Source organism: Aulonocara stuartgranti (genome assembly GCF_965226115.1).
Source record: "Aulonocara stuartgranti genome assembly, chromosome: 1".
Taxonomy (NCBI): Eukaryota; Metazoa; Chordata; class Actinopteri; order Cichliformes; family Cichlidae; genus Aulonocara; species Aulonocara stuartgranti.
In genome coordinates this window covers 2,483,374-2,507,185 of record NC_138939.1, presented here as the reverse complement: position 1 = coordinate 2,507,185, position 23,812 = coordinate 2,483,374, and the positions used below count along the sequence as shown (strand labels likewise).

The following is a 23,812-nucleotide window of genomic DNA, read 5'->3' as shown; positions in this document are numbered from 1 at the left end:
GACTCTTCCAAATGCAGCCAACAAGTGCGTCCTCCTTTTCCCAGATTTGAAGGATGTGTCGGGTGTATCCTTCGTGGCCCAACCTATCCCATAATTCATAGCGCTGCCCAGCCGATTCCAGTTTCCAACAATGGCAGCAGCTACTTAATTTTAATATTACTCTAATTACTCTTTCTGGAGAGAGAAAAGAAACTGCTGTACGTAGAGCAGCGGTCTCCAACCTCTTTTGCGCCACGGACCGGTTTATGCCCGACAATATTTTCACGGACCGGCCTTTAATGTGTCGCGGATAAATACAACAAAATAAAACTAGTACCGGTACCGAAAAAAAGAAGATTTATACATAACACACGTGGAAAGACCCAGGAAAACAGAGTAAACGATAAAAACGATAACAAAATAACGCTGAAAACCGATAAAACCCCTGAAAACCAGACATTTCACACCTGAGCCTCAACTCTCGCGGCCCGGTACCAAACGACTCACGGACCGGTACCGATCCGAGGCCCGGGGGTTGGGGACCGCTGACGTAGAGAATGTAGCTGTGTAAACTTCAAATATCTGCTCGATTTATCAAGACATCACATATTTCTAAAAGTGCTCCGACATTTTTGGAGACGTCTGTTACCCACCAGCTCGATAGCTGACCGCGGCGATAACGGCGAACTCTGGGCACATCGTTTTCAACCCACCGGAGTTAAACATGATATATAAGTCACTCAGATAGCTTAAAAATGTTATTTTTTCAGTGTTTGATTTGTTCCTGAGTAAATCGGTTTGGCTGAGATTAAAGTTCTAGTTTTCACACAGCTGAATAAACGTCAAACAGAAAACTGATTAAACAGAAGTGAGACGGTCGAGAGTTTACTCCAGTGTCCTGTTATATTGAAGAAGCAAGCAGCAGACAGCCGAGTTTCTTAAACTCTACAGAGACAGCGGTCGTGTCCAAATTCATGGGCTGCATCCTCCTGAGGCCGCATTTGTAGACCGATTACGTCACAGCGACGCGCCGAAGGCTGTCCAAATTCGTAGACTCCTCCGAATGCAGCCGACAAATGAGTCCTCCTTTTCCCCGAATTTGAAGGATGGGTTGGGTGTGTCCTTCATGGCCTACCATATCCCAGAATTCATAGCGCGGCCCAGCCAAACTCCAGTTTCCAACAATGGCGGCCGCTACTAAGTTTTAAAATTACTCTTACTAATCTTTCTGGGTCACAAAATAAACTTTTAACATATTTTCAGGCGAGAAAGTAGTTGTGTAAACATCAAATATCTGCTCAGTTTATCAAGATATCCCATATTTGCAAAAGTGCTTCGACGTTTTCGGAGACGTCTGCTACCCACCAGCTCGACAGCTAGCCGGGAGCTCGAGGGTTACTGATGCGGCCGAGAACGGCACAACTCCCGGCACATCATTTTCAGATCACCGCGGACTTTCGCTGCTCGGATTAAACGTAATATATAAGTCACTTAGACAACCTAAAAATGTTATTGTTGGGCTTTTTTCAGTGTTTTGTTTGTTCGTGAGTAAATCGGTTTGGCTGAGATTAAAGTTATTAGATTAGATTAGATAAAATAAAACTTTATTAATCCCCCGGGTGGGTTCCTCCTTGGTTTTTACACAGCTGACTAAACGTCAAACAGAAAACTGATTAAACAGAAGTATGAGACAGTCGAGAATTTACGCCAGTGTCCTGTTATATTTTAGATAGCAAGGAGCAGACGGCCGAGTTTATTAAACTCCACCGAGACAGCGGTGACGCAGATCTGAAGGCTGGACCGTCCAATTTCACGGCCGTTTACTTCCGGCCTACCCGACCTTCTGAGGACCTGGCCCACGTAGACCGCGAAGGCCGGGTCCTCAGGAGGATGCAGCCCATGAATTTGGACACGACAAGCGGTGACGCAAATCTGTCCAGCTTTTTCAGTCTTCAAAGGACCCGCCCACGTAGACCGCGAAGGCCGGGTCCTCAGGAGGATGCAGCCTATGAATTTGGACACAGCTAATAACAATGCAATGCCATGTAATCGCCATGGTAATAAGGCTACTTTCACGGGTCGCCACTGATGGTAGCTCTGCTAGTTGGAAGTTTTATACCAGCTAGGGATCTTTGACTGTATGTGATTACCATGGTAACAGGAAAGAGCTTGATATGAATCTTGTAATATCAGGTGTGGGAATGTTAGTCACCGTCTGATTGACAGTTTTTATCTGGCCCCGAGTGTCAGGTGTGCAGCAGCATGTTTAGTTGACCGATGATGGTAAGTTCTCCAGCAAGAGAGCGTCACTGAGCTGCCACACGTTGTCACGTTGGCAGCTCAGTGACGCTCTGTGTTGGATTTCTAAACAGGCTAAGAAGCTAGATCTTCTGGTGTCTCAAGCTAAAGAGTCCAAAGCTGGTCATGCTGTTACCACAGCGCCCCCACATGACAGAGAAAAGAAACTGCTGTATGTAGATGCTTGTGGTTAGTTACAGAAAAGACACGACTGGACAAATCATAGAAAGAAACTCATTTATTGATAGTTAAATAGTAAAATGAAGTTTTCTTTTAAGGATATGTTGAACTGTTTTGAGGTGAGACGAGCAGCCGCACAGGAGTCAGGGAGGCTTTCACAATTTAAAATTAAATGAATCTGTCAGACTGAAGGGAGACATGACTTCACATCAGCACAAAACTCTTTCACATTATCACTGAACTCTCTACAGAAATAAAAACAAAGCTCTGACGGTACATCTAGACCACATTAAGTCATACAGTCACATTTTAAAGTTCACAGGTGTCTTTATATCAGGGGTGTCAAACAGGAGGCTCGGGGCCCAGCAAAGACTAATTCGGCCGGTGGAACAAGTGAAGGAAGGCATAAATTTTGCCCTTTTAACTGTATTTCCGTAAGTTTGCAGCTTTTCTTACTGATAAAGACGTCCACCATCCACATTCATACTATAACACAGAAATAAAATAACAGAAAATCAGTTTGAGGGCAGAAAATTTCTTTTTTCAATAATGAGACTACAGTAAAAGTTTTCTGTGAATTAACAAAAACTTGGTGTTTTATAAGTACAGTGTGAGGAATGAGCTCTCTGAACATTTAAGCCCAAAGAGTCAGGCTGGCAGGTTTCTTTCTTTCCTGCAGCTGCTTTTATTTATCACGTAGAAAAACTGAGCTGTACTGTGCAGACTGCCCTTCTTGGTCTCATATGAACACATGTCAGGGATTAAATATGTACTTAAGCTTCTTTACGCTGACAGAAAGGCCACTTTCACTGGTCCGGGCCTTTTAACACAGGGTGGGCTGTATGTGGCCACAATGCAAACTGAGTCTGACACCCCTGCTTTACACCTTTATCCAGCAGAAACTGACAGTTTGACAAAAACAGCTTTAAAAATCTCTTCAAAGGGATCAAATCTGCATCATTACCTCACATGAAAATACAAATAAATAAAAACATGAACAATATCTCAAAGAAATATAGTGAAACTAAAACATTTCTTCACATTCATTCTCCTCTCTTCATTACTTTTTAGTCTCTTTAAAGCTAATTCATGTGCAGCTTCTTCATATTGTGCATGTGCCCAATACTGTCCTGTTTTGCATAGTTTAACATTTGATTCCTTCACAGCTTGAGGGGGTCGGACCGCTCTCACATCGCTCTGCTAAATGTGGAGCCATGAAGCTGTTTGCTAAGCTGAGCAGAAAAAGGTGCGTCTCTGTAAAGGCTCACAGCGTTTCTGCCAGGATCCAAACCAAGTCAGCTTTAGAGGATTTTCAGCCACTTGTTCCGAGCTCGAGCATCCTGACTTTTACTCTGCTGCAGGTCAGAGACCTCACCAGCTTTTTACTGCTCTGCATCCATCTGACAACAACATTAGTCACATTAAAAACATATTTATTTGAAGTCCCGACAGTAATTATGGACTCTTCCTTAGTAAACTCAGTGCATTTACATGATGCTGTTACTGACCGTGAAACAGTCGATCAGCTGACTGTCTCTCTGCTTCTTCTTTGGTAAATGAAACATACTAAAATCTTTCCTTGGACTCATCGTTGCATTAAAACTCGAGGCTTCGTGCTCAGCTAAGCTAACGTCTCCTGGCCTCAAATTTGCCCAAATGTTGAACTATTCATCTTCTGTTCACGCTTCCAGCCGCTCTGGCATAAAGTGAAGCTACAGCGGCACTCTGCTTTAGTGGCATTTCACATTAATCTGCATGTGCAAACTACTCAAAAAATACAATAAAATACAACAAAATAAATACTAAAGTGTGAAAGCACATCCTCGTGTCTTTGGTGAAGTCTCTGTGCTTCAGAGGTTAAACCTGCAGGTCTCACAGTTTTAACCGTGTGAGGAAAAAGAGACTTTTTAATTTTAAAAAAACATGGGAAGAAATCTCACTTTCTTTGGAGTTTCTGGTCTGTTGGTTGGACGTTTACTGAAAGGTGGAAACAAGCTGCTTTCAGACGAGTTATTCCAAGAAATAATCAAAAAACCTGACTGACTGCAGTCCTGCCTGATTTAAGTCACTCATTAAACTCTACAGAGCAGACTGACGCTCGGACGGATGATGGATCCGTCTTCATCACAACTCAGTTTTACCCTCCTAAGACCCAAACTCTGTCATGGTATGCATTTTTAATTTCTCTTTGCTATTTGGGCTGATTGGGACCTGATGGATGTAAAAACAAAGAATTACCTGTTTTGTTTTTTTTACCTGATTTTTGTCTCTGAGAAAAATTAGATCCACATATGAGGACATTCATTTTAAATTTCGATAGAACAGTGGCAGTATAATGTCCTTGTTAGTGGATATCAGGCCCTTGTAGAGCAAAATTGAGTATTTTGGTCAAGACGACCCAAAATGCGATGTCCACATATGTGGACGCCAGGTCCTAGGAGGTTAAACAAAAAGAAATCACCACCAGTTTTCACTTGCAAGTAACGTCTGAATGACGAAGGAAAGTTACAGGTAGTTGGAGATAAAGTGCTATATTAAATAAGCTTGATATGTATTTGCACAAAGCAGCGCAGCAGCTGTAATAGTTTTCTGTCACACAGCAAAGGTCTGAGGCTCTTTGAGGACGTGAAGCCTCTGAGTCTGTCTGCGCTTTAGTGTTGGTGCTGTTTATGATTAAGACTCCAGAATGACCGATCACGGTTAGTTTCTCTCAACTATCCAGACCAAAACGGGCCTGGATAGTTGCTGAGATATTGTGGTGTGGACTGGCAGCTTCAGGACAGAAAATCTTCTACTACTACTTACAGAAAACATTTTCACATGCAGGCAGAAAGCTGTGATAAATATTCTTATAGTGTAAGTGAAGGTGCTGCACAGCTATAAATGGCCTTCAGTGTGAGTAAAGCTTAGTTTCTCAGATCACTTAGTAATTTTGGGCCTTACACAAGTGCAGCCCACCGGGACTTCGATACGCGTCTTCTGGACTCGATATGTGTCTGCGTCCTTACACTTGGTCTTCATCAGGACCACCATCGGAGCCCGAACCTCCACAGAGTTGTAGTCGTTCACCTCGCGCCCGTCGATGATGCATCCCTTACAAAGGCACTCGGCAAAGATGATGTCACGTGGATACCTGCTGTCGTTTCGGTCTATGCTGGAGACACAGACAGACAGAAAAGACCTCAACACGTGCAGGAGACAGTGAACACACAGCAGATTCAGTCAGGACAATACGCGGCTTCTCAAATCAAAGCTCGTTTAATATTAAAGCTGGTAGCTTTCATCTGCTCGCTGGTTCCAGGTTGAACTTCCTGAACCAGCTCAGCAGCCGTCCATCCATTTCTACTCCGCAATAATCCAGCCTGCTCTCTGCACGTCCAAACTTTGGATCAGCCACCACCAGAGATGGGCAGTAACGCGTTACTTGTAACATCCACCATACCTGCTGCTGAACCAAAGCATGATGTATACCATGTTGGTAAATAAATAAAGAATTATTAAATATGTTCCAATTCAAATCGATTTTAGCCAGAATAACGCGTTATCGATTCATTAAATCCTGAATCTATTTTTGTCAGTCTCTGACCAAAATTCACTGAACCAGCAGCAAAAAAAGTTCCAAGCTACACTTCACATTTGTAAAACATCGTCACTGTTTCTCTCTTACTTTGACTGTTTTGCTTCCACCACGATACGATCTCACTTCCTGCACAGCTCTGTCTCTCTAAGTGTCCTTCAAGAACAGTTTCCCATCTCAAATCTCTGTTTTCTGCATTATTTGCTGCTTATTACGCACCAGTCTACCTGTGTGTTCAGTGCTGTCAGCCTCTGACAAGAAAGCCTGTTCAGTGCAGAAATGTAAACTTTTTAAAATGATGCCAAAACTCTTAGCTGAGTCTCTAATCAAACCTCTGTAACTTCAGCAGCATCAAGTTCAGAAGCTGATTCGTGGTTTTCTTCCATTTTTGATTGGCTGCAGAATATTTTTAAGGTTATCTGTTAGAAAAAGCCAGACCAGGAAAATCTCCTTTATGTGTTTCTGTTTTAGCCTCAGTTACTTTGACACAAACGCATCTGTTGTGATGCTCACAGCTCTGATGAAGGGTCAGCCTTGTTTTTATACAGAGATTGAAAAAAAATATAGAATTAGAATATTTCTGACTGTCAGTCAAAATTCAGTCGAATCGATGATAGAAATTTGCGACAATACCCAACATTCAAACTTTCATTCAAACAGTAATGAGTGAGAGAATGAGCATTTTTGTCCCTCTGCGGGTTCCATACTTACTAGTAACGCCACGGAGACAGCGCGCGGCCGTTGAGTTCGTGCATTTGCTGGGCAGCCTGTTCGCAGGTGGTGAGCTCCTGGTGCTCGCGGGCGTCGCGCTGAAGGTCGAGCTTCTTCAGGTTGACGTCAAACTTTCGCTCGCGGGCCTCCACCTTCTCGGCGCTGAGACACCTGGAGGCGGCCGGGCGGAGCTCGTGCATTTGCTGGGCAGCCTGTTCGCTGGTGGTCAGGTTCTGGTGCTCGCAGGCGTCCACCATCTCTGCGCGGAGCTCGTAGAGGATCAGCAGAGAGAAATGCAAAGTGGCAGAAACAGTCAGAGAGAGCTTGGCGTGATTGGCCATCTTGACTTCGGACGGCTGAGACTGGCGCCGCTCCATTGAAGCTGCTTTAAATACGGTAGCGGAGCTCCTACGGCTGCCCGGTTGCCATGGGGATCTCCTCAACATTTCCTCACGACAAACAGTCCACGTGCGGCCCCGCCCCTCTGCTGGCTGTGCGCTGTGTTTGTGACCGCGGGCAGACAGCCTCGTACCTCTAATAAACTCCGCCGTGAGCTCTTTTTAAACATTTCACACGTTTCATTGTTGGTTTGTTTTTTAAAGGTAGAGACAGATGTTTATGTTTTACAGAAAAAGGTTTTATCGCCTGAAACGTGAATATTGTCAGGTTTTCTGCAACTGCTGCTGTTCTGATCCTCAACAGTACATCTCAGGGTTTACATGTGTTTACACAGTTTTTTTTGTTTTTTTTTTGTTAATTCTGTGGAGCTGAACACTGCGGCTTTACACAAGACTGAATACAGCTAAATCTGACTTTCTGTAGCTTTTTATTAGCAGTGACTTTATTTATTCTTCACATGTTGATAGTTTCATGTTGACTTTTGGCAAAATGCAGTGACAACAGATCTTTGACTTTAATGTGTTTCTTTTTGTTGTTCCCTTTTTTTTGACCTATTGACCTATTCAAGGCTGTAATAACCTCATGCCAAATAATCTATTTTGCAATTAATGTTTGGAAAATATTGGATATTATGGGTCTCCCCCCCCCCCCCCCCCCCCAAAAAAAAACCCCCCCCCAAAAAAACAGGGGTCTTTATGACAATAAAGCCACAGAAACCTAAAAAATATTTAAAAAATAATGAAAAACTTTATACCTATGGTTAGGTCTGAAGTTGTTTAAAAGATGTGATGTGGAAAAAAATGAAAAATGAATTCATATATGATAATGCTATATCACCTGTTGGATGGGGACCCGTTTGGGTCCCGAGGGTAAACAGTGGATGTAAATTTTAAAAACTCTTATTGCTCCAAAAATAATAATGCATCCAAATCAATTTTGTTATCAATTATTGACCTATTCAAGGCTGTAATAACTTCATGCCAAATATTTTACTTTGCAATTAATTTTTGGAAAATATTGCATATTATGGGTCTCCCCCCCCAAAAAAACAGGGGTCCTTATGACACTAAAGCCATAAAAACTTTAAAAGATCTGATGTGGAAAAAAATGAAAAATGAATTCATATATGATAATGCTATATCACCTGTTGGATGGGGACCCGTTTGGGTCCAGAGGTTAAACAATGGATGTAAAGTTTGAGGGATGCTGAAGGGTTAAACGTTTGCAAAATGTATTAAACTAGGGTGACCAACCGTCCTCTTTTTTCTGCACTTGGTGATTTGTAAAAATCTTTATAACATTTTTTATTTCACCATTCATTAACTGCACAGAGACGGTACCGTGTAAATATGTTAAAGTTTTCTTTAAGAAAACAGTATTATTAAAGTTCTTCATGACTGGGCCAAGTGTCCTCTTTTTTGGAAATCAAAATATGGTCACCCTAATTAAACGGTCCAAGGTTCAAGTCCGCACTGTGCCATGAAACACCCGTATTCTCCTGTAAAATATAAATGTGAAATAAAAGATAAAACACATGAGGAATTAAAAAATAAAACGTGAGGTCGTTCCTGACTCTTCACATGGAAAAAAAATCCTCTTGAAGGTTTAAACATCTGGAAACGTCTCCTGCAATATCAGCATCAGGAACAGCAGCTGAAAAATGGCTGCTGCAGTTTTCACTATCTGCACACTGGATTCTCTTTGTGGGGGGACCGGTTCTGACGTCAGGGCCCCCCCAGGTCGTCATGAACTGTCAGTGAACACGCTGCTGTAATTTTACAAGATAGCAAGCAAACAATTTATTAATATAGCACTTTCAAAACAGATCTCAGCTGAAAACAAAGTGTTGTGCACATGACATAACAAATAACAAAATGAAATAGTATATGTAAAAAGAAAAGCAAATTCAATCAGACAAAAACCATAAAAGGTCCGGGTCAGACTGTGTCATAAGCCAGGGAGTAAAAGTGATTTCTGAGACGGGCTTTAGAAGTGGACAATGATGGAGCACGAAGAAGCTCAGAGAGATAAGGTGGAGCAAGACCTTTAAAACATTTAAAAACAAGCATTAAAATTTGAAAATGAACTCATGCAGCCAATGGAGTGAAGCCAGGATAGGAGTTATATGCTCTCTCTTACAGGTTCTGGTTAGAAGTCGTGCAGCAGGATTTTGGACCAGCTGCAGACGGAGATGCAGAAGAAAGGAATAAAAATAAATGTTTTTTCCAGTTTTTCTTACAGGTGTTTTGGTTCAGGTCCAACACAAAGTGACTTTTTGAATATGAACACATGAACATGTGCCCACCCCAGTCAGAAATGCAGATGTTGTCATTTGCAGCCAGATGTGTGCACTTTCATTTATTACAGTTATTCTTTGCAAAAATTAATCACTTATTTGAAAAACTAGACATGCTTAAACCAAAAGAAATTTTGCACAAAACTTACATATTTCGTGGGCCTTGCAAGTGGGTGGAGCACAATGGCCTCATCGCACCGCTTATAAAACTGCAGAAGCTTAGCCCCACCGCTGTGTTTCAGGTAGGGCGCTATCGCTGTTGCTCACACATTTAATTCAACTTGGCACTGCCATTGTGGTACATTGCATCATTTGCATGACTCCTTCAGGCTGGGTCATTTAAGAGAGTGAAACTGTTTTTTATTGGCTCATTTATTGTTAGCTGTTAGACCTTGAGACACAGGTGACATCAGTTCCTGGGTAGACCCATCCCCTGCAGCTAATTTTAGATCCCAGAGTCATCCTGCTGAGTTCACCTTTAGGAATGTGGACTCCTCCCACATATTTGAATAGCACTCCTTGTTTTTATACTGCACTGCAGTAAATGTCACAAAGGAAGTAAACAAACCTTTAGCATTTATGGTGAAAATGAGTCACCTGCTGTGGGTGTGCACATGACTGATTTTACATCCTGAGGTTTTAGGCTGACCAACGTGGTCAGAATCTCATCAGAAAAACATTTGTGCCAAAGATAATAGTACCACCGTCCAATAGGAGTGTGCTCCAGGTGCTGAAGTAGATGTGAGAATTGGAAAGCAGGAAGATTGATTACGCACAGGAAACAGGGAAACACACAGGGTTCCCACTGCAGCCTCCACCCCTCTGCCCTGTCAGGAAACCCCCATCTGTGCCTGAGCTCAGAGTAACACTGTTGGGAATGCGTGCCTCTCTGATATCAGGGCGAAATGTTCTCACAGACCTAAGATGTCATTCAGCGCTATCCATTCCTCACATACATCCAGTTGAAGAAGCATCCAATGATTATCTGTGAGAAATTACTGATTGGTAAAAAGGAAAAGGTTACATCATGTTTTGGCCTGAAAGCTTCTGAGCCGATGCTGAAATAGTGCTGTTGAAGGTGAGTGATAATCTGTCACTCACAGTAGATTCAGATGATAATGCAGCCCTGAATCTGATGGACCTCAGAGCTGCTGCCTTCTTCGCCTCAGACACTGGGTTGGCATTGAGGCTGCAGCTCATCACTGGTTCAGTTCTCACTTTACGGGGAACACTGGGATCCATCCTGGGACCAGTCGTCTTGTAACCGTGTCTGCTTCCATTTGGTGATACCATTAGGAGATTAAACATCTGCTTTCATTTCTATGCTAATGATTTACAGCTTTAAACCTCAGGGTTCATTACAACCTCTACCAGGCTGTCCACTAATAACGTCCTCTAGTTAAGGTCCGAACTCTTCCATGGCAGCATTTTTAATTTCTCTTTGATATTTGGGCTGATTGGGACCTGATGAATGTAAAAACAAAGAATTACCAGATTGTTGTTTTTTTTACCTGATTTTTTTTTCTGAGAAAAATGAGACCCATATATGATATTTGTTTAGAATTTCGATAGAACAGTGGCAGCATAATGTCCTCGTAAGTGGATATCAGGCCCTTGTAGAGCAAAATTTAGTATTTTGGTCTAAATAACCCAAAATGTGATGTCCACATATGTGGACGCAGGTCCTAGGAGGTTAAACAGTGACAAAACTGAGGTCCTCTTCCTTAGTCCTTCCACGTCTTGAAGTAGGCTATATGAATGCAGCTTGTTAACTTAGCTAGAACAGTACAGTAAGATACAGCTTAAAGCACCTGAAGTGGCCGAATGAGCTGAGCATCCAGACTTCATGATGTCAGAGAGGGTGGATATTCCAAATGCTGATGAAATGAGGGGCTGCTCATCAAAAGCTGCACAGAATTAGGATCTGGAACCTTTAAACACAACCAGCTATGCCTTGACTTTACATCTGAACCGTTTCCACACTTCAGTCAGAAACAGACTGAGTTACATATTTTGCACGTGTGATTTTGACTTTTAACAGCAGTTTTCCTGCTGGAGGCTCCCATTCACTGGTTGTTATTTACCTTGCTGAATGTGTATTTGTCAGTACTGTTTGAAGCAGTGGCGGTTTGCTATCGCCCATTTGCTGGGAGTAAGGGCGCCGGGGGCGGGGGACCTTCTCTGACCGGCTGGAGCAGCATCTAATAACCAGCTCGCAAAATAAAACAAAATAAAAACAAACCAACAACCACGAAAACACCAGACATCATGATACAGACTTATAATTTGCACCGATGTTTTTTCTATAGGGAAAAGTGAGCGCGAGAGCCCTCGGTGCGCCTGCTCGCTGCTGAAGTCAAAGTAAACTTTATTGTCATCTCCGCTACATACAGTCCAGTATATATAGAGACGAGACGACGAGGCTCCAGTTACAGCAGTGCAAGTAAACAAACAATAAATATCAGAAGAGTAAGAAAATAAATCTACACTTTAGGACTCGGGGTAAAGGATCACTAATGAACAGAACAATCCGGTGCCACAGAAATGATCTGTGCTACTCCAAAAAATAGTTTGTCTGCTATAAAACAGAGAAGCATGTTACAGGCCTGACAGCCAAAGGTTCAACACTCGTCCTGTTTTCTAACAGGAAACAGCGTTTACACACACTCACTGGAATGTTTCTGGCCTTTTCAACTGTGACATTTAGCAGAGCGCTCATTGTTCTAAAACATAAAACAAAAGCTCACTATCGATATCCCTCTCTCCCCACATCACTCTCAAAACTTTCCCCTCCTCCTGAACCAAATGTCATGTTCCATACTATTTTTCTTTATTTTGTGTATTGATCACTTTAGTAATAGTAATGATCATTTTATTACTTAGTTATATACGCACAGTGGGATGCAAAAGTTTGGGCAACCTTATTAATAGTCAGTATTTTCCTGTATAAATCGTTGGTTGTTACAATAAAAAATGTCAGTTAAATATATCATAGAGGAGACACACAGAAGTGAAATGAAGTTTATTGGATTTATAGAAAGTGTGCAATAATTGTTTAAACAAAATCAGGCAGGTGCATAAATCTGTTGTCATTTTATTGATTCAAAACCTTCGGAACTAATTGTTGGAACTCAAATTGGCTCGGTAAGCTCAGTGACCCATGACCTACATACACAGGTGAATCCAATAATGAGAAAGAGTATTTAAGGGGGTCAATTGTAAGTTTCCCTCCTCTTTTAATTTTCTCTGAAGAGTAGCAACATGGGGGTCTCAAAACAACTCTCAAATGACCTGGAGACAAAGATTGTTCACCATCATGGTTTAGGGGAAGGGCACAGAAAGCTGTCTCAGAGATTTAAGCCGTCTGTTTCCACAGTTAGGAACATATTGAGAAAAAGGAAGACCACAGACTCAGTTCAAGTTAAGGCTCGAAGTGGCAGACCGAGAAAAATCTCGGATAGACAGAAGCGACGATGAGAACAGTCAGAGTCGACCCACAGACCAGCACCAAAGACCTGCAACATCATGTTGCAGCAGATGGAGTCGCTGTGCATCGTTCAACCATTCGGCGCACTTTACACAAGGAGATGCTGCATGTGAGAGTGATGCAGAGGAAGCCTTTTCTCCACCCACAGCACAAACAGAGCCGCTTGAGGCTCTGTTTGTGGGTGGGCGGAAAATTCCCAGGGTGGCGTTGTCGGGTTTTTGTCAAATTGTGAAGACTCTCCATTCTTCCCCACCTCGTGCTGCCACATTTAGGTGACGGCTAAGTGAAGAACATAGTCGTGATTCCCTTTCCCAGAGGAGTTAAGGATGAGCTGACGGCACAGACCTGCTGTATGTGCTGTGGAATTTCCTTTGGCTCTGTGTGTTTTGTCAGTTCGTATATACGGCACGAGGGTGGCGGCCCATCTTTAGAGATGACGTTTGATCGGCGCGCTCTCACCGTGCTGCAGCATGCGATAAAAGAATCTCATCAAGTGTTTACAGTTTACTTAAAAACTTCCATGACACCGTCTATGATCACATTTACAGGGAAGATTAAAAATAGTAAAAACATGCACAACTGTAAAAAGGGTTATTATTGAGTTACAAATCTCTGACTGCAGAAGCGCGATATTTCTAAAGATGACGAAAATGCTGAGTGACTCAGCTGAACAGTTGTTAGGTCGTTCAGGAAATAACAGTCAAACATTCACGCCCCGATACAAAACAGGCTGCTACTATGAGTCACAGTGGACTGATGCAATATCACAGCTGTTTTTTCCCAGAATGTTTTAAGCAGACATCATATCTGAGATGCCAGTGCAAGTGTAGGAGGCCATTATCAGGCTGAAAACCCCAAATAAACCAATCAGAGAGATGAGAAAATGAATACACTCAGCAATTCGGCAACACCAAAAGGCCTGAAAGAACACAGAAGACAACTCAAGTGCATGATGATATAATTATTTCCATGGTTTAGAAAACCAACTTCAAACCAAGTCAGGAACACCGTTGAAGAGGCAGGAGGATCAGTATGAAGGTCTACAATCAAGAGACGCCTCGATGGATGCTAATGCAGAGAGTTTACAGCAAGGTGCAATCCTCTGGTTACACCATCTTAAAGAGCCGTGACGGTTCGGTAAAAACGACTTGTGGACAGACGAAACCAAACTGATGGAAAGAGAGAAGTAGCTCGACCGGTAAATCGAGAGCTTCACCATCTTGGTTCTCTGGGATTGGTGGTGCAGTGATGCGGGCACTTTACTGGTCCTTTGTGGTTAAGAGAGAAACCGGGTCTTTGGTGTTTATCGATTACGTGACTGCTGGTAGAAGCAGGAGGATGAACTATGAGGTGCAAAACTGATGAGACAGAGCTTCACAGTGCAGGTGGATAATGTAAAAGAACATTTCTATTATTCTCATTTAAAGTATTTAAGGGTTTATGCATATGCTTAGTTGTGACACTTTAATAATGAATAATAATTAATTTCAGCCTCAGCACTGGGAGAAGACCAAGACCTTTACAGATGCTGATAACTTCCTCCCTCTTCCTTGGAATGCAATACTAATAATCGGGCAAAACCGAACTTTGCAAAACCAGCTGAAACAATAACTGAAAAACAGAAAAGGGAAATTAAAATGTTATTTCAAGGGACCTTTCCGTCCTCCCTCCTTTCTTTTCCTTCCTAGGTGGAATCCTGCTGCTTATCTGCCCTCTGTTTGTCTTCTAATGCCCTGCCAGAAAATCTCCATGGAGACGGGAGTAGCCACCTGATTAAAAATAGGAATGAAAATCCATCTCCAGGGAAACCACGAGGTCATCAACAAAAGACTACCGTATTTTTGGCGCACTGTTGATGAATGGGTCTGTTTTCATACATAAGGCGCACCGGCTCCCTCTCAGTGATGCCGCAGTGTTCGTTTGACTTTGACCTGCATTTACTTACTGTACTCTGTCTGCGGGAAACTTTGCAGAAAGATCCTAAACACAAGGCCTCAGAGAAAATGGTTAAGGTGGCATGCTGTTTTGTGCTGCATTTTTTGTTGCATTTGTGACATTTTAAGTTTGTTGTGAATTTAACTCCAAATCCAGTTTATTTATATAGCACGTTTAAAAAAACAAAAAACCACAAAAAAACAGCCCAAAGTGCTGTACAAAAACGAAATAAGAAATAAAGCCGTTCACATCACCTGCTGCTCCTTGGCAGGTAGCTCCATGTCCTCCTGGGTTTTAATTGCACCTTAGAACACATATGCATCAACACTACAATGAGCGGGTGGAGGGAGGTTTGGAGTCTTCTCCCACCCCCATTCTCTGCGGCCTGCTGGAGCGGGAGGGCTAGTAGGAGGAGTTGGCCGTCCGACTGCGGTCTGGGGTGTGGGGGCCTCCCTGCTGCTGCGGAGTCGGGGCGGTCTGCCTCTCCCCACCGCAGGGAAAAGGGTAACACCACCTGGGTCTGGGTGCAGTTCCCCCCTCCAGGGGCAAGGGTACCTAGACCCGGTTTGTAGAGTACGCTTGGGGAGTGTGATCGTGTGTACAGCGTCTCTTTATGTCTGTCTCCACGTTGGTTGAGTGTGGAGTGAGTGCATATGAGAGCATGAGGGTGGGAATGGATGTTTGTGTCTGTGTGTGCCTGTATGTCTGTGTATATATGTCAGGTTGGGTATCAGACGCCACCTCTCTGGGGACACCTCAGGCCCTCCAAGGTTTGGAGGCCTATCTCCACCCACCACCACTTCCCCTGCCGGTGGCGGACTCCCTCAGGTGTCGGTGTGTTGGTGGTTCTTTGTGTCTGGGGGTGGGCGTCCGGGTACACACCGGCTCACTCCTTGGCGGCCGCTTGTCGGGGCCTGGGACCTGGGGCTCGCTCGGGCCCCTTTGGAGGTGGGGTGCCCCCGGCCTCTCGGCCTGGGGCTCGGTCACTCAGGCACAGCTGGGGGCCGGCGGAGCTCACGGGCGCGTCACTGCAACTCCCCCTGGCTTCTGCTCCGCGGCTGCTGGGCGAGCCCTCATCTGGGACTCTCCTCAGCTCTTACTGGGACAGTGGCGCGGCTGCCCCTCTGTTGGTCTTCCATGGTCTCTTGTGTTCTGGGGGCCTCTGGATGTCTGGAGTTTTGATCTCCTCCATACCCGCTTCACACCCTGGAGGACGGGGCTGTGGCCCCCCCACACTCCCTAGCAGATCATTACATGGAGAAACCTTTGGAATGCAAGCATGCTGATCCACACAGGTATGCACACATGGGTATTCACAGACACGGACTAAAGCTTTCTTGGCTGCTGCCTCAAAGCACACTGTGCGCTGTCTATCTTGCGTGCTGCACAATATCGTTTATTATTTAGTAAATATTGATATCTATGGCTAGCTAGTTTATTGTGATGGTGCTTTGTTTTCTCTATTATTATGTTGCTCTTTGTTGTTTGCTGTCTCCTCTGTTTGTTTTTTTTGTTTGTTTGTTTTTTTTTTCTCCATACAGGTGACCCAGGAGTTCTTTTTTTTTTTCTCTCTCTTCCCCCCCCTTCTCACCGTCTCTTCTCCCCTTTGGTTTTCTTTCTTTCTCTCCCCCTCTTTCTCTCATTCATTCCCCCTGTCCTATTTATTAAAAAAAAAAAAAAAAAAAAAAAAAAGACAAAGGATGAACTGAAGCTCTGCCATCACGTAATGTCGCATACTGCTGTTTCTGATGTCATTTAGAAAAAAATAAAATAAAATTTAAAAAAAAGAACATTTCTATTATTCTCATTTAAAGTATTTAAGGGTTTATGCATATGCTTAGTTGTGACACTTTAATAATTAATAATAATTAATTTCAGCCTCAGCACTGGGAGAAGACCAAGACCTTTACAGATGCTGATAACTTCCTCCCTCTTCCTTGGAATGCAATACTAATAATCGGGCAAAACCGAACTTTGCAAAACCAGCTGAAACAATAACTGAAAAACAGAAAAGGGAAATTAAAATGTTATTTCAAGGGACCTTTCCGTCCTCCCTCCTTTCTTTTCCTTCCTAGGTGGAATCCTGCTGCTTATCTGCCCTCTGTTTGTCTTCTAATGCCCTGCCAGAAAATCTCCATGGAGACGGGAGTAGCCACCTGATTAAAAATAGGAATGAAAATCCATCTCCAGGGAAACCACGAGGTCATCAACAAAAGACTACCGTATTTTTGGCGCACTGTTGATGAATGGGTCTGTTTTCATACATAAGGCGCACCGGCTCCCTCTCAGTGATGCCGCAGTGTTCGTTTGACTTTGACCTGCATTTACTTACTGTACTCTGTCTGCGGGAAACTTTGCAGAAAGATCCTAAACACAAGGCCTCAGAGAAAATGGTTAAGGTGGCATGCTGTTTTGTGCTGCATTTTTTGTTGCATTTGTGACATTTTAAGTTTGTTGTGAATTTAACTCCAAATCCAGTTTATTTATATAGCACGTTTAAAAAAACAAAAAACCACAAAAAAACAGCCCAAAGTGCTGTACAAAAACGAAATAAGAAATAAAGCCGTTCACATCAAAACACTCACATAAAAGCATAAAAGGCATAACAAATCCCAGCGGTCCAAACGCTGTTGACAAAAAATGTGTGTTTTCAAGTTTTCAAAAGAGACTTAAGAAACAGGAAGCGAAGATGCCTGCGTGATATTTAAAGGAAACCTGTTCCAAAGTTTCTGAGCTACAGTTGAAAGAAGTTGGTTCTCCTCTAAGTTTTAGCCTCGATTTTTCTGGACAACCACAAGCACCTGGTTGGCTGATCCAAGGACCCCCGAGGGAATATAAGGCTGAAGTACCTCAGAAAGGTACGGCGGTACAAGGCCAGGCATTTATAAGCTGACATTGGGACTTTGAAATGAATTCTGTGATAAACAGGAAGTCACTGAAGAGAGGACAGGACAGGTGAGATATGTTCATGCTTGTGATTATAGGTGGCAGATAAATTTGGCAGTCGTCTGCGTAGCAGTGAAAGGATGTCTCATGTTTCCTAAGATCAAGTGTGTGATCATGTAGAAGTTGTATAGTTTTAATGTTTTATTTGGGAACAGAATGGTGTGTATGTGTGAGTTTGGTGATGGAGTTTTTATTATGAATGAATTATGATTTTTTTTATGAATTATGTCTATTTTTTATGTTTTATGGACGGCAGATGGACATTTGCTCTTGGCTATAATCTGGTATGTTTACATTCATGTAATGTTTTTACATGTATGTTCATTAACATGCACTGTACTAAATAAAATAAAAAAACACAAAAAAGGTGGCTGAGGTGTGAGTGCTGCACCTTTAACGCCAGCCAAGTGTTCCAAACGAGAGATAAGAATACTGTGGTCCACAGTATCAAGCACTGCAGTAAGATCCAAAAGCACCAGAATCACAGAGCTTCCAGAATCATTTGCTGTAAGGATGTCATTAAAAACCAATAAAAGTGCTGCTTCAGTGCCTGGAACCAGACTGAGAAACCTCCATAAAAGCATTAGTATCCAAAAATGTATTTGAGTGGGTAAAAAAGAAATGTGAATAACTTTGAAAGGTAAATGGACTGATTCATATATAGCACGTTTCTACTCTCCCAGAGTACTCAAAGCACTTTATCCAACATGCCATATTCACCCAAGCACTTTCTTCTAAGCTTCTTAGTGCTTCCCAACTAACATTCATACTCATAGAGCAACTTGGGGTTAACCATACTCGGCATGCAGACTAGAGAAGCCAGGGCACTAACCTTCCGATCACCTTCTAGATGACCTGCTCTACCTGAGCTACAGCCACCCACAAAAGCAACTTTGGAAAGGATGTGCAAACTGAGGGGTTAGGCCCAGGTTGTTTTTTATAATACGATTGCATGTTTAAAACCATCAGGAGCCACACTGGAAGTAATACTGCTAATTGTAATAGCAAGGACTGAGGTTCCAGTCGAGGGAAAATCCTCTTTAAAAAGCCATGCAGGGATCACATCCACGGGAAAGCCAGAGCGTTTCATTTGCCTAAACACCTCAGTGAGAACGGTAATTGAAACTGGCTCAAACTGGTGAAAAAACAGCTGAGCAGGGAATAAACATGCATGGTTCATGTGTAGGAGGTACTATTGCTGAGCTGATAGACTCAACCTGTTTAAAAAGAAAGAAAGGAACTGATGACATATACCAGCAGAGCTTTTCAGGGTGGTAGACTGAGGCACATTCAGAATGGAGCCGATAGTCTTAAAACGAACACGGGGATTATGACACAAAGGCTTCATAATGCAAAGCTCCTTATATCTGATGGTTTTATGAAAGATAAAGCTACTCAGGAGCATTTAATTAAATAATTATCACCAACTGCAACATCAAAGTGACACACGTGTTAATGGGTCATCACATATGGATGACTCTGCACAATGGGTGTATTTACTTTAGGTACTTTGACTATTTTATTGACTACCGTAAATAAATAAGGCTTCTCACTGAGAACCTGTGGGTAGAGTCTGGTTTGGGGACTTAGATTAACATAAACTGGGCGTTAGTCAGGGATTCTGTGGTAGACATACCTGGAATAAAAGGTTTGTGCATCCAAGTACGAAGCTGCTTGGGGAAGATCACAAGCTGTTAAACCTTTAATTTTGAGGATTTGACACAAGCAGAAATGGGTTCATGTGTTTCTGAGGCAAATGGATGCAGATTATCATTAGAACAACTATTTTAAAAAGACTTTGCATCAAAGGCTCCAACAGCTTGTAAAGCCAGAATCATCAAAGCAGCAGCGATGCAGTTGCCCCAAACAGGGGCCTAATTTCAGTACTTTGCAAAACAGCATTTCACTACAAAATGATGTTTATGCTCCTAGGACCTGTGTTCAACCCTTGGATTTTGGTTCCCACCCGAATCCCACCAAAAACATATTTTCTGGTTGCTATAATGCCAACCAGGATGTCTTATCACAGTTTACTGCACATGGATTTGGGCATATTTCACAGTGGGAAACGTGACTCATGTAGTCAAGCAGATAAAAGACATTCTGGAATGGATGGGGAGGCAGAGTGTTATTCTTGCATTGTTATCTCGAGGTGGTGCCGGCCTTCTAAAGCTGAGCAGGATGTCAGCCAAATAAAATCACTCAATCAATCATCAAAAGCTCAACCCTCCTCCAATGACAAAGTGTGTGTACATGTGGATGTTCTGTTTTGTCCTTTGTTTTGTCTTTTTTGTTCTTTATTTTTTGTTCATTTCTGGCTGTGGTGTTAAAGTTTTATTTTTGGTTTGTTCACTGGGATTGTGGAGGGTGTGCCGACCATCCTGACCTGCTGGTGAGCCTCGGTCCTGAACCCTCTTGCCCGGCATGATTGACGGTGTAGCTTTAAAACATTGCATTCCTTTGAGTAGTAAATTTAAACTGAACTGTGCAATCATGTCTTCTGTGGAAACCTGTGCACCTTATTGGTGTTTCTACGCATTTCCTTAAGTGGAATTCCCAATGTGGGGTTTTTGTTGGCCACATTTTTTTTGCCCCTGGATATCATGAGAACAGTGAAAGTACTGAATCACTCTTAGACATATTCATTAAAAAAAAAAAAAAAAAAGACATATTCACACATGCTGCACCCTTCCGCTGAGGAAACTTTCAGACTTGAGATAAGCCTGAATATGTGGTCTTAATAAATAATAAGACTACATATTCTATAATAAATAAGAGTTTTATGAAAACACTGAATTAAAAAAACAGCGGCCTTGGAAAAGACCAAAGTTACGCTTCACTATTGAACATGACATAAAATAAACTATACACACAGTGTCTTTCAATGGCAGAGGTGCGCGTGTGGCTCAGTGTCTAAATGAGTGAGAATGTGCGCTTGAAGCCATTTATAGTTCACTTATCTGTTCTGCTGCTCACAAACAAGCACAAATTTATGTTAATGATCATAATGCCAAAAAAATAAGTACATTGGGCATCTTTCTTGGGCCTCAGACAAAAATACAAAATTATGGGATGGGACAAGCAAAGAAAAGAAAAAGAAAGAAACAAACATAATTAGACTGAACATGAGTGGTATGCCCCATTGCACCTGGCATGTTATTGGGACGTCCATCGAGCTTTTGCTTTATTCCTTCTTGTAGCTTTGTTATAAAGCCGACATCTTCTTGTGAAATGCTGCCTTGGTTACGCAGATGTAACGACCACCAAACAGCTAAGACAGTAAATGAGAGCAGGTAAATGGATTCAGCACAAAGATGCAGAGCGCAGAACCGACGCATCACAATCTGTGAGCTGTCGGCTTTCTCACCGACAGCACACAGACAGTGTCATGTGAGCATGCGAGGCCTTTCAGGTTAACAACTTTCATCCACTTGCCTTTCAGCAATGAAAGGCAATGAAATGTGCTTATTTCTTGATGCAAAATTTCCTTTTAACTTGACTTGAGTAATGAATACAGGACAGACTTGAGTGGGGAAAAGAAAGAGGGAAAGAAAAACAGCGGAGAAGAGGGACGGGGATAAAGGGCAAAAACCAAAAAAAGCAAACAGACAAAAAATACAAATATCAATCACCTGTTGAGAAAGAAAAAAAGAGAAAACAAGCAGAAGAAAAAAAAGAGCAACATATATGGGAATATGACAGTAAATACTAAATATTAAACATCATTGTGCAGCACATAAGATCAACAGAACACAGTGTGCTTTGAGGTAGGAGCCAAAAAGGGTGTAGTTTGTGGGTGTGATCACCCGTGTGTACACCTGTGAGCATGGACGCGCTTGTTTTTAAAAGGTTCCTTCATGTAATGATCTGCTAGAGGGTGTGGGGGGGCCACAGCCCCGTCCTCCAGGGCATGAAGCAGGTATGGAGGAGATCAAAACTCCAGACATCCAGAGGCCCCCAGAACACAAGAGACCAAGGAAGACCAACAGAGGGGCAGCCGCGCCACTGTCCCAGAAAGAGCTGAGGAGAGTCCCAGATGAGGGCTCACTCATCTGGGAGCAGAAGCCAGGGGGGGTTGCAGTGACGCGCCCGTGAGCTCTGCCGGCAGCCAGCCGTGCCTGAGTGACCGAGCCCCAGGCCGAGAGGACGAGGGCACCCCACCCCCGAAGTGGCCCGAGCGAGCCCCAGGCTCCAGGCCCCGATAAGCGGCCGCCAAGGAGTGAGCCGGTGTGTACCTGGACGCCCATCCCCGGACACAAAGAACCACCAACGCACCGATGTCTGAGGGAGTCCGCCACTGGCAGGGGAAGTGGTGGTAGGGGGAGATAGGCCTCCAAACCTTGGAGGGCCTGAGATGTCCCCAGAGAGGTGGCGCCTGACACCCAACCTGACATATAGACACAGACATACAGGCACACACAGATACAAACATCCATTCCCCCCCTCATGCTCTCATATACACTCACTCCACACTCAACCAACGTGGAGACAGACATAAAGAGACGCTGTACACACAATCACACTCCCCAAGCGTACTCTACGAACCGGGTCTAGGTGCCCTTGCCCCTGGAGGGGGGAACTGCACCCAGACCCAGGTGGTGTTTCCCTTTTCCCTGCGGTGGGGAGAGGCAGACCGCCCCGACTCAGCAGCAGCAGGGAGGCCCCACACCCCAGACCGCAGTCGGACGGCCAACTCCTCCTCCTAGCCCCCCCGCTCCAGCAGGTCGCAGAGAATGGGGGTGAGAGAAGACTCCAAACCTCCCTCCACCCGCTCATTGTAGTGTTGATGCATGTGTGTTCTAAGGTGCATTTAAAACCCAGGAGGGCATGGAGCTACCTGCCAAGGAGCAGCAGGTAAGCGCATAGTCCCTCCTGCTAGCCCTCAATGTCTACGTGTATTTAAAATTGAGAGGTGGGCAACGACGCCAGGGGTGAGGTTGTACACCCTGATGGTACTTTGGATTCCGTGTAGCGTGCCCACCCCCAAGATCCTATATGTATGTGTAATGAGAGTGTGAGTAATGTGAATGTCTAAGTTGTGGGATAAAATTGAGGCTTCTGGCTAACTTGTGGTGCTGTTGTTGTCAGACTTAAACACAGTTTCTTATTGTTTCTTCATCCTTGTGTCTCGTTTCCAAACATGAACTTCAATATCTGGCTTCTGGACGTCTTTATCAGAAACGGCCCTAACCAATCTGGCGCCCTAGGCAAGATTTTAGGTGGCGCCCCCCTACATCAGCAGTGTAGTGTAATGTTGTAACAAATAATATTTCTATTAAATAATCTTTACTTTGCATTTTAATTAACGTGGGATTATTTTTTGTATTTAGAAATAATTGTACCAACTTTTTTTTTTTTTTCAACATTTGTGGCACTGGCGTGGCGCCCCCTGATGGACGGCGCCCTTAGCATTTGCCTATACGGCCCATGCCACGGGCCGGCCCTGGGGCCCGTTCTTCGTACCTCGCTAAGTAGGTTAGCCGGATTAGATTGTTGACGATTTCGCGTGATCCTGGATCAGTCGGTTCCCCGAAGCTCATCCGGGACTTGCTGTCATAGCAACAGAGCCGTAAGCGTAAACCTGCTCGGGAGCAGGTTTACTTTATGTAAACAGGATTAGATCGCGGCCACGCAGGTATGTCCGCTTCATTTATACGAAAGCAACAGCGATATTTTTCCACTGTTTCACCATAAATAAATATTATCAATGTAACTAAAGATAATGCAGCACTTGATCCTTTTATTGATGTCACACAGATACATACAGGTCATTTCCTAAAAAAGGGAAATGTACTATTAACATTCTATTACATGTATGTGATTATTACAGATGTAATTCATATTTCAGAGTAGTAATTGTAAATTACTTCGTGTAATCAAGATGAGAGACCACGGCTATAAAAGCGAAGGTGGATTTGGGAAGTCTGTCGCAGCCATGTCCTGTCCGTATACGCGACCAACCCATTGCGGAAGGTGCAAGATTGATAAGGAGAGTCCTCAGAAT

At 43.3% G+C, this 23,812-nt stretch overlaps 1 protein-coding gene across 2 annotated transcripts; it reads right to left on the bottom strand.

Annotated features, from left to right (window-relative positions):
* Nucleotides 1-2,553: 2,553 nt before the first annotated feature.
* Nucleotides 2,554-7,752, bottom strand: LOC309709302 (uncharacterized protein). 2 transcript variants are annotated; one of them, XM_082537859.1, is made up of 3 exons: nucleotides 6,746-7,752; nucleotides 5,401-5,611; nucleotides 2,554-3,857 (listed from the first exon to the last, which is right to left on the bottom strand). In XM_082537859.1, exons 1-3 carry the CDS (start codon nucleotides 7,189-7,191, stop codon nucleotides 3,840-3,842), a joined length of 675 nt encoding a protein of 224 aa, XP_082393985.1. In that variant the 5' UTR covers nucleotides 7,192-7,752; the 3' UTR covers nucleotides 2,554-3,839. The 2 variants fall into 2 exon arrangements, with proteins under 2 accessions (XP_082393985.1, XP_082393984.1); XM_082537858.1 differs by having other exon boundaries at nucleotides 2,554-5,611; nucleotides 6,746-7,749.
* Between the last annotated feature and the right edge of the window lie 16,060 nt (nucleotides 7,753-23,812).

What these genes read in the sequence shown, in the direction of transcription:
- LOC309709302 (XM_082537858.1), bottom strand. Translation starts at nt 7,191, where the DNA reads ATGTTGAGGAGATCCCCATGGCAACCGGGCAGCCGTAGGAGCTCCGCT. An exon ending in CTGTCTCCGTGGCGTTACTA is followed by an intron (nt 5,612 to 6,745) that starts GTAAGTATGGAA and finishes CTGTGTCTCCAG; the next exon opens with CATAGACCGAAACGACAGCA.